Source organism: Dipodomys ordii, unplaced genomic scaffold (genome assembly GCF_000151885.1).
Source record: "Dipodomys ordii isolate 6190 unplaced genomic scaffold, Dord_2.0 Scaffold1, whole genome shotgun sequence".
Taxonomy (NCBI): domain Eukaryota; kingdom Metazoa; phylum Chordata; class Mammalia; order Rodentia; family Heteromyidae; genus Dipodomys; species Dipodomys ordii.
This window is the reverse complement of record NW_012267217.1, coordinates 62,286,288-62,296,996: the sequence shown is the minus strand read 5'-3', so window position 1 is coordinate 62,296,996 and position 10,709 is coordinate 62,286,288. Positions and strand designations below refer to the sequence as shown.

General features: G+C 55.0%; 1 protein-coding gene and 1 long non-coding RNA gene across 2 annotated transcripts in view; one reads left to right on the top strand and one right to left on the bottom strand.

The window, feature by feature from the left end:
- Positions 1-1,655: 1,655 nt before the first annotated feature.
- The window catches only part of Armc9 (armadillo repeat containing 9), a 112,346-nt gene continuing 103,292 nt past the window's right edge, over positions 1,656-10,709 (bottom strand). Inside the window, exons 24-25 of the mRNA XM_013012145.1 lie at positions 3,196-3,356; positions 1,656-1,715 (exon numbers count right to left, since the gene is read on the bottom strand). Of these exons, the coding sequence (XP_012867599.1) occupies positions 1,693-1,715; positions 3,196-3,356 (184 nt within the window). The 3' untranslated portion in view covers positions 1,656-1,692. The remainder of the gene's footprint in view (positions 1,716-3,195; positions 3,357-10,709) is intronic.
- On the top strand, positions 1,738-9,358 carry LOC105982512. The gene is made up of 3 exons (XR_001174898.1): positions 1,738-1,882; positions 6,345-6,598; positions 8,726-9,358. It is a non-coding gene; the product is annotated as an uncharacterized LOC105982512 (long non-coding RNA).

Genomic DNA, 10,709 nt, shown 5'->3' with positions numbered 1-10,709 from the left:
CTTTTTTGCTTATGTGGTGCTGAGGAATCAAACCCAGGGCCTCAGGCATGCAAGGCAAGCGCTCTACCACTGAGCCACCTTCCCAGCCCCCCCCCCCATCAGTCTCTTAAGTGTTGGGATTACAGGCATGCATCACTACACTTGGGGATATCTATATCTATATATCTTTATGTAAATATAAATATGTGTGTGTATACACACGTGAATGGGGTCAAATCCTCCTCGATCAGCTAATTCACCATATTCCATGAAACCCCCTTTTTGCTTACATCCAGACAGAATAAAACCATCTTCTCTGAGAACAGAGCTGTGCCAGGACCGCCCACGCCTGCCCACAGACACGTTCCGACCTCTCGTGGCTCTAGCTTTTTCCCTGCACATCTTAGGCTTGGTCTCCCCAGCCTGCTTTTCTGAGGGCTTGTTCTTCATTCAGGAGCAGGGGGCCAAAAACATCTCTACTGGGGGGAATCCCCTGCCCCCACCAGGAGGGGATGGCATTCTCTGTCTCTCTAAATACTCATTTATTCAGGTTTACTGTTTGGGTAACTCGAGGCACCTGTGCCAAGCTGGCTCTGAATGTGGTGTTCTGTTCTGGGCCCGGGGCTTGGGCCTGGTGCCAGGCTCGGCGAGGAGCGGTGTTTTGCTGATGAAGCTCTCCTATTTATGGGCTTAACTGGGGGGGAGGGAAAAACAGGCATTAAACTGGTCAGGCCTTGGACTCACAAAGTTCAGGGTGGCCTCTACTTTGAGATCCTCCTCCCTCAGCCTCCCAAGTGCTGGGATTGCAGGCATGCCTCCCCAGGCCCAACTAAATCAGATTCCTTTTTTTTTTTGTCAGTTCTGGGACTTGAGCTCAGGGTCTGGGCGCTGTTCCTGAGCCTCTCTGTGCTCAAGACTAGCGCTCTACCATTTGAGCCACAGCGCCACTTCATTGGAGATGAGTCTCTATGGGGACTTTTCTGCCTGAGCTGGCTTTGAACCCTGATCCTCAGATCTCAGCTAGCATCATAGGTGTGAGCCACCGGCACCCGGCTAGACCTGGTTACCTTTCTAAGGCGGCTCGGGGCTGCCCTGAAGACACTGGAACACAACATATTCTTTTTTTTTTTTTTGGTCAGTTGTGGGGCCTGGGCGCTGTCCCTCAGCTCTTTAGCTCAAGGCGAGTGCTCTGCCACTTGAGCCACAGTGCCACTTTCGGTTTTCTAGTGGTTTATTGGAGATAAGAGTCTCAGGGACTTTCCTGCCTGGGCTGGCTTTGAACCATGATCCTCAGATCTCAGCCTCCTGAGTAGCTAGGATTACAGGTGGGAGCCACTGGCGCCCTGCCCGCCCCCAATTCTTGATGGGAGTTTGAAGAAGGAGGCAAGCATTCAGTGGCTGCTGAGGCAGTGGGCAGTGTGGTCTTGCATGAGGCTGGCGGGCTCCTGCGCTGGCTGGGCGCTGGGCGGTAGAATCCATGGCCCGGTTCTGGGGCCAGGTCTCCTGGGAGCGAGGGGAGGGCGCGGCGGGCTCTCCGCGTCCTGTGCCGGAGGGCATCGGCATCGGCAGCTCGCTGGCTCCCGGTTGCCTGGAGCGATCTCCTCCCTCAGTGCTTGGCTCCCAGCCTCCATGGGGCTCACAACTGTCCCTTCACATCTGTCACCTGCAGCTGCTGGCTGGGAGTCAGGTGACACGGGGGGACGGAAGCCACCCTCACTTCCTGTGAGGCTGGCTGCCTGTAGAAGAAAAGCCGCGTGGTCTGGGCACAGACCGCCTCTGTGTCCGCCAGCCGCCATGTGCAAACACAACAGAGAAGGTTCTCGTGCGTGCCAGGCTGGGCTCTGTGGCCATGCGGGCGGCTGGCTTGGTCACCATCTTTGCCCCACAGGAAGCAGGCGGCCTGGTGAGCTGTGCTGCCGGCCTGGGCGGGCTGGTGTCCACACAGGATGCAGGCCGCACGGGCCTGGGCCGGGCCCGCATGGGATGTCCCTGGGCTGCAGCCGCCTCCAGCCCTGGGCGTGCAGCCCAGGTGATCCTCATCGCCCGGCTCCTCTGACCGGGGAGCCCGACCTAGGGCAGGGCAGGGTCGGGGCCTGACCGCCTGCCCCTTGACCCCACTGTGTGCAATTGCCTGCTGCTGCATCTGGGCCTGGGCGGTGGGGTGGGGGGAGTCTGACCAGAGCCGTGCCCTCACTGTGATTCTGGGGGTCAAGGAGGTCCCCCCCACTTGGCCAGGCAGGGAGTGGGGAGGGCTGGGGCGGTTCTGGGAGTGCATGTTGTATTCTGGACTGCCTGATGCTCTCATTCTTAGTGCAACCTTCTGGAAAGGTCTAGAGCTTCGATGCGGTGGAGAACTGGGGGGTGGGGATGGGGGGAAGGCAGTCTGCTGGCTGAGCCTGGGAGGGTGCCAAGAAAGATGGAGAGGTGAGTCTGATGGTGAGCTCAAAGGGCACCCCGGGGTTCCTGGGGGCACCAGCCCACAGGCTGCATCTGCTTCTCTGTTTGACTTCCAGGCTGCCTGGTGGAGGCTGGGACACACACACACACACACACACACACACACACACACACAAACACATACACACACACAGCCTCCCACAAGAGACAGGCTGACACACAGAGCTAGTCAAGCGGCCGGGGTGGGCGTGGGGGTTTCTTGTCTGTGCAGGACGGGACGCGGGGGCGGGAGCACCCCAGTGGCACCTGTGTGGAGCCGCTGCGACCCGTGGCTGTTTAATAATAGCAGGCAGGGAAGGCTATGAGGGGTAACTGGCCTCTGCTCATGGAGAAGGGGAGAACCTCCTTTGCCTGATATGCACACGATGGACACGGTCCAAACAGAGGCAAAATCCTCCCACCTTGTCAAGAAAGAAATATACTCTCTACCTGACGTATGCAACCGTAACCTCTGTCACCTCTATAATAATAAAAAAAAAGTTTTTTTGGTGGGTCATGGGGCTTGAACTCTGGGCCTGGGCGCTGTCCCTCAGCTCTTCAGCTCAAGGCTAGTGCTCTACCACTTGAGCCACAACGTCACTTCTGGCCTTTTTTTTTTCCTGCTTATGTGGTGCTGAGGAATCGAACCCAGGGCCTCATGCATGCAAGGCAAGCGCTCTACCACTGAGCCACCTTCCCGGCCCCTAATAAAATTTTTAAAAATCATTGAAAAAGTGTCCTCCCCCCACCTGGCCACCCCCTGGGGCTCGGCTCACTTACTCTGCAGGCCTCGCGTGGAGCTGGGGCGGCTGGCGTGCTGGGGGCCACAGGGGGAGAAGTGGGGGGCCAGAGCGGATGCCTTTTCCCTGGGCAAGTTCAGCTCCGAGGTCTCTGGAGCTTGAGGAGCCCACAGCCTGCAGGTAAAGGTGGATGGGAATTCCCTAGGGGAGGAAAATGCAATGTAGAGCCCCCAGCTGGTAAGCAAAGGGTTAATAATCGTGGGAGTTGCTGGCAGCCTTAGTATCAGGGGAAAAGAAGGAAAAAAGAAAAAACAAAGGAGGGGTAAGAGATGCCACACAGGTGGTGTCAAGGCCTGGGGCAGGCCTGGCCCAGTGGGGCTGAATCCTGGCCTGTGCAGAAAGAAACGCTAAGCAGAAAGACGGCGGCAGAATGGGGGTCCCTGAACCGGTGAACGTGCCATGGAACTTGACAAAGTGGGCTGCAGAATTAGCCCACTTCACAATATGGAGAAGTGTGTGTGTGTGTGCGTGTGCATGCATGCAATGTGCTGGTCTGGGGGCTTGAGCTCTGGCTCTGGGTGCTGTTGCTGAGGGTTTTTTTAAGTTTTTGTTTTTTTAATCGCTAACGGCTATACTTTACTCCACTTCGCGCTTTTTGGAGGTTAACTGGAGATAAGTGTCAGGGACTTTCTTGCCTAGTCTGGCTTCAAACCCTGATCCTGAGCCAGTGGTGCGGGGCTGTCCAGGCGGCTGAGGGACGCCCCTCAGAGCAAGGAGGAGGTGGCGCAGGCCAGTCAGAGAAGAGATGGCTTTGGAGCCAGGCCAAGAGCTGCCCTCGGTCCTTGCGAATGAGGACAGCTGCCCGGGGTGGACGGGGCGAGAGTGCAGAGGCAGGGCGTGAGTTAGTAAGGCTTCTGGCCAGCAGCGCGGCCCGGCCAGGCTGGAGAAGGCGTTTCCATGCTCAGCCATGGGCGGCCTTGGACAGCCGGAATGAAACTGGTGGTTTCCAAAGACATGCGCGGGTGCGCTGTTGGGGAGGGAAAACTCCAGGCGGCAGGGCGGGCACGCAGCAGGACCTCCGTCCCCTCAAGTGCACCTTCGTCTGTCCTTGAGGGCGTGGGATGTGTGCGGGGTCGCCTCACACGCAGGGCGGCAGCGGGTCACACTGGCCTCCCGGAACTGCGGCTGGCCCGCGGGATGGAGGAAGGGCCGCTAGCTAAGGACGACAGGTGTTCTCTGGAGCAGGGAAGGGCCGGCGCGCAGTGTACGCTGGGACACAGGTGGCTTCGCGCCCAGGGGAGCACGGCTCGGGCCTCTACCTCCAGGGGGGTAGTGCGCAGGCGCCGGCTGGGCCAACCAAAGTGCGCAAGTCAGTTTCTGGTGGGGGCCGGGTGGAGAAGGCGCGCTGAGTCTGCCTGTGTGCTACACCCCATTTATTAGGTGTAAAGACTGAGAGGGTCTGAAGTTCAGGGGCCTTCCTGGGGTCACACACAGAGCCGAGGGGGAGCGCAGCCACCTTGCAGAGAGTGTGCCGCATGGAGGGACAAAGAAGCCTACAGAGACACCCGCCCCACCAGTCCCCGCCCCCCAAGCTCGGTGACATTATGCCAGGCATCTGCTGCCACCCGCCACGGGCCTGGGCCTCTCTTCCTGCCTCTGGGCCATGGGCAGTGCCAGGCCCAACTTCGCCCTGGGGCCCTCACTACTTCGAGGTATCCATTTCCCCAAACATGTCTGAAGACACGGAACCCCAAGATCATCACCTGGGGGTGTGGTCACCACTCAGTGCAGAGGCCTGCAGGCAGGGGCGGCCTGTCTTCCTCCTCTATGTGGGTGACTTATTCTGTGTGGGCTATACAGGGTCTATGCACCCCTGCTAAAGGATGGGTCCCCCTGGCCAGGACACTGATGGGGCAGATGGGGAGTGTGCTCTTTACTGGGGTGTGGAGCCCAGGACCCCAGTGAATATAAGATACACTTCTTGGAGGAGGCCAGGGGCTCAGGCAAGGCTCCAGCTGAAAAGCTTTTTCTTGCTGAGCACTGATGGTTCATGCCTGTAATCCTAGCTACTCAGGAGGCTGAGATCTAAGGATTGAGGTTCAAAGCCAGCCCGGGCAGAAAAGTCTGTGGGACTGTTATCCTCAATTAACCACCAGAAAACCGGAAGTGGCACTGTGGCTCAAGTGGTAGAGCGCTCACCTGGAGCTGAGGGACAGTGCCCTTGCCCAGAGTTCAAGTCCCACGACCAACAACTAAAAAAGCTTTTTCTTTCTAGAGTTAAGGCTTGAATGCAGAATATGGGCACTGTCCCTTAGCCTCTTTTTTTTTTTTTTTGGTGTGTGTGGGGGTGGTCAAGGTTGGTTCTCTAGTACTTGAGCCACAAGACTCTCATGGACTTTCCTCCCCAGGCTGGCTTTGAACTATGATCCTCAGATCTCAGCCTGAGAAGCTAGGATTACAGGCAGAAGGTAACCAGTGCTAGGTTTTTGCCAGTCCTGGGGCCTACGCACTATCCCTGAGCTTCTTTTTTTGCTCAAGGCTAGCACTCTACTACTTGAGCCAGCACCACTTCCGGTCTTTTCTATTATGTGGTACTGAGGAATGGAACCCAGGGCTTCATGCATGCCAGGCAAACACTCTACCATTAAGCCACACTCCCAGCCCTGTACCTAGCTTTCAAAACAAAATTAATTGCTCTTGCTGAGAAACACTGAGTTATTGTCTCACAAAGGAAGCTACATGAAGACTGGGCATCCCAGAGTCCTCCATGTTGTACCTGTCCTATGTTCTGAGCAATTCTCTCTGCAGCTACTTGATTGCCATCGTGGCGCGTGGGAAAGGAGGGGCTGCTTGCCAGGTGTCAGTGACTTAGTGTAACAAGGCCCCACCTAGGCAGTCCTGGCCCACCCTGGACACATCTGTGCCTCTCTACCTTTCTCATCCCAACATGGCTGAAGACAGCTGGAGATAAACCAAAGTCCTGTCTTCCCATGGCTGCCTGCGCCCTGTAATAAAATCTCCCTCTGCCCTTCAGCACATTCTTTATTGGCATTCGGGGATGACACACGGCAATTCCTGGAATCTGAGAGGCTCTAGTTGCACAATCCGGTTTGAAAGATGGGGAGGATTTAGCTTTTTTTTTTTTTCAATGTTAAATCAAATTCATTTTTCTATCACTGATACTATCAGCTTCTATCTTTGACCCGGGAGCACATTTTCACCAGTGACAGCCCAGGGCCCTGCCGCTCTCCACGGTCTACAGCATCTGCTCCACCTCGTGCTCCACCTACTCCTGCGAGGGTCCGTGAGGCTGATGCCCTGTTTGTTTTCATTCACTGGAAAACTACACGAGTGGCAGGGACGGCGCCAGGCCATGAGACCATAGGTCAACCAGATGAAATTCTCTCTTCGCTAATTCAAAGTGGGAAGATCTGACCAGTCAGGTGAGGTTGTAAATGAATGATATAAAACTGGGCACCGGTGGCTCGTGCCTGATATTAAAAGAAAACTAGCTACTCAAGAGGCAGAGACCTGGAGGATCCCAGTTCAAAGCCAGCCTGGGCAGAAAAGTCTGTGAGACTTTATCTCTAATACAATCATCTAAAAGCTAGACTGGAAGCATGGTTAAGTAGTAAAGGGTAAGTTGTGAGCAAGAAAGTGGAGGGACTGGGAAGGTGGCTCAGTGGTAGAGCGCTTGCCTTGCATGCAGGAGGCCCTGGGTTCAACTCCTCAGCCCCACATAAACAGAAAAAGCCAGAATTGGCGATGTGGCTCAAGTGGTAGAGCACTGGCCTTGAGCTGAAGAGCTGAGGGACAGCGCCCAGGCCCAGAGTTCAAGCCCGACTGACAAAAAAAAAAGTGGAGGGGGACAGCAGAGTACATAAACATACACAGTGACAAACCCTTCGATGCTTTTTTTTTACTCTTCCTTTATGATCAAGTGAGGTGGTTTTTTTTTTTTTTTTTTGGTGCTGGTATGGAGTTCAGAGGTTCTTATGCTTTGCTTAGCTTTATCTAATTGAAACCAGAACTCTCCACTTGAGCCACATTGTCACCTCCAGCTTTTTGCTGGTTAGCAGGAGATAAGTCCATTGGATTTATCTACCCAGGCTGGCTTTGAACCTAGATCCTCAGATCTCAGCCTCCTGAGTAGCTAGGATTACAGGTGGGAGCCAGCTAGTTTTCTTTGCTATCATTTTGGCCGCCTCTATGTGTCACCGGCTATGGTACTATGACAGGGAGGCGGGACCCCACATCACATGGCAGCTGGCCCAGAGCTGCCAGCCCCACAGGCCCAGGAGTCCGGCCACCTCTACTCACGATGCTTTAGAGCCAAAGGGACCATTAGGTCAGGCGGTGGTCAAGGGTCAGCCCAGGTGAACTTCCAGGAAGCAGAGAAGAAAGAAGGCGGGGCAGCAGGGTCCAGGAATCTGTAATCTCTCAGCCCCAGGATTACAGGAAAGGGATTGCCTTTTGGACAGTGACCGGAAGTGTATCAAAGTCCTGAGGATGGTTATTCTGATGTGCCCATTTGCCTGGGCCTCGGTGGGCAGACATTATTCTGAATGTCTCTGTGACGTTAGATTTTGGGTAAGATTGAGGTGTTAGTAAAACAAGAGGGAGGATGGGACTCGCCCGATCAGTGCTTGGCCTGCAGAGAAAAAATGCACCGGGGCTGGGAATGCGGCTTAGTGGCAGAGCGCTCGCCTAGCATGCGTGTAGCCTCCTTGGTTCAATTCCTCACACCACATAAACAGAAAATCCCAGAAATATCTGGGCACCGGGGGCTCATGCCTGTAATCCTAGCTACTCAGGAGGCTGAGATCTGAGGATTGGGGTTCAAAGCCAACCCGGCCAGGAAAGTCTGTGAGACTCTTATCTCCAATAAACTACCAGAAAACCAGAAGTGGTGCTGTAGCTCAAGTGGTAGAGTGCTCGCCTTGAGCTGAAGAGCTGAGGGACAGCGCCCAGGCCCAGAGTTCAAGCCCCACAACCAACAAAAAAAAAAAGAAAAAGATAGAAGAAAAAGCCAGAAGTGGTGTTGTGGCTCAAGTGATAGAGTGCTGCCTTGAGCAAAAAGAAGCCCAGGGACAGTGCTCAGGCCCTGAATTCAAGTCCCAGGACTGGCATTAAAAAAGAAAGAACATGATGGACCTTCTGTGGGCTGGACGGAGTTCTGCCAGCAGGTGCTCGTTGGGTTGAGAGGCTGCTGGCTGCCCACGGCCGTGCGATTACCCAGGTCTCCAGCATCACAAACTACATCTGAGGGTGGGGCTTTCTCTCTGCACAGATACCAGGTTTGTAAGCGGGAGGACCTTAACCTCCCACCTCAAAAGCCACCTCCCCCTTTCCTTTGCCCAGGACACAACCAGAGACTCCCTCTGGTTGGCTCCTCCTGCTTGCCGGCCCCACCCACTGGCTGGGGAAAGATGCGCTGCCCAGCATGAGCTTGGCAAGGAAACGGCCCTGCTTGGGGAAAAGAAAGGCCAGGTCAGGCCAGAGCAGAGGAAGGTCGTGAAGGGGAAGTCTGTACGGCAGTCACCCGACTCAGAGAATGTCATTTGCTGCAGGAACATGTGGAAAACACGCTTGCTCCGTGTGGTGGCTGGGAGGGCCCCGCCGGCAGGTGCCGAGTGACCTGGCTGCCCGCTACTTCCTCTGCGTGGCCATCAATGGGACATTGTGCTGCCAGGGGCGCGCGGTGGAAGGCAGCAAGCCTTCATCCTCACTGGGCTGGAATGCTGCTGAGTCACCTGGCTGCGGAGCACGTCAGGCAGAGGATCCTGTGTCCCCTCCGTGCGCAAGAGGACACCAGAGAAGGGGCTCAGGGCCCCCTGTGTGATCTCTGCTCACGAGGTTCACAAGCAGCTCTGGATCACAGCTACTGACATCTCAGCAAACCAGCGAAACCAGAAGGTGGAGGAGGCCGGGCGATGGCGGGCTCCACACGAGGAGCCGGCTGAGGAGCCGGCTGTGCGCCCTGGTGTGTGCGCAGTCGCATGCTATGTGCGCTCGTGTGTGCACACACAAGGGTCTGCTCTAGTGCTGGCCTACTTCCTGAAGCCTGCTCCGAAAACGACATACATTCTCGGGGATACATGAAAGGGTAAAAACTTCTTGCATGGTTTTAAAAGCCACTAGGCGGGGAGCTTATGGCTCACACCCATAATCCTAGGAGGCTGAGATCTGAGGATCATAGTATGAAGTCCAGCAGACAAATCCTTGAGACACTTTTTTTTGTGCCTTGAGGCGCTGTCCCTCAGCTCTTCAGCTCAAGGCTAGCACTCTACCACTTGAGCCACAGCGCCACTTCCGGTTTTGTCTGTGTATGTGGTGCTGAGGAATCGAACCCAGGGCCTCATACATGCAAGGCAAGCGCTCTACCACTGAGCCACCTTCCTAGCCCCATCCTTGAGATTCTTATCTCTGTCTGACCTGCAAAAGATAGACGTGGAGGCATGACTCAAGTGGTGGAATACCAGCCTGAGCGAAAAAGCCGAGTGAAACTCAAGGCCCCGAGTTTAAGCCTCAGGATGGGGATGTGCACCGTGGGTGTGAACAAGCACACACCTGCCTCTACACAGGTTCAAATCGCTTCTCTGAAGGCTTGGGGCCAGAAGTATTCTGTATCTCAGATGATTTTGGATTCTGAAACATTTGCATATGTATAATAAGGTATCTTGAGGGTGGGTCCTAAGTCTAAGCACAAAACTCATTGTTTCATCTTTGTGTGTGTGTGTGTGTGCACACGCACATGTGTGTGTGTAGGTGTGTGCATGTGTGCATGCTGGACCTGAGGCTTGAACTCAGAGCCTGGGTACTATTCTTGAGCTTTTGTGCCCAAGGCTAGTGCTCTACCACTTGGTCTCTACCATAGTTCCACTTTTGGCTTTTTGTGTGCCAACATGACCAGGTGGATCAATGTATTTTTAAAGCCTGGTCAACAGTATCTTTCCCCAGTAATTCAACACTCAGGATTCTAAAAAAGATGGTGTAAGAAGGAAAAGAAAAGGGAAAGAGTGGGCTGGGAAGGTGGCTCAGTGGTAGAGTGCTTGCCTTGCATGCCTGAGGCCCTGGGTTCGATTCCTCAGCACCACATGAGCAAAAAGGAAAAAAAAAAGCCGGAAGTGGCACTGAGGCTCAAGTGGTAGAGTGTAACCTTGAGCTGAAGAGCTGAGGGACAGCGCCCAGGCTCAGAGTTCAGGCCCCACGACCAGCCCCCCCCCTCCAAAAAAAAAAAGAAAGAAAAGGGAAAGAGTGCTAGGCTTTAGTGCTCTAGGGGAAGAACCATGCAAATGAGGTTCTAAGTTCAAACTCCAGCACCACACACGAAAACAGAGAGACAGACAGAGAGAAGGGAGGGAGGGAGGGAGGGAGGGAGAGAGAGAGAGACAGACAGACGGACAGACAGGACAAGACAGTTCCCCACCAAGGCTACACAGAGAGCTGCTTTTCCCTTTTCCTGCGCATTTGCATTCACCCGCGGGTGTGGGAGCACAGGGCAGGGGCCTTGTCACAGCTGTCTTTGTGGTGGAGGTGAGACACAGGGGCCCC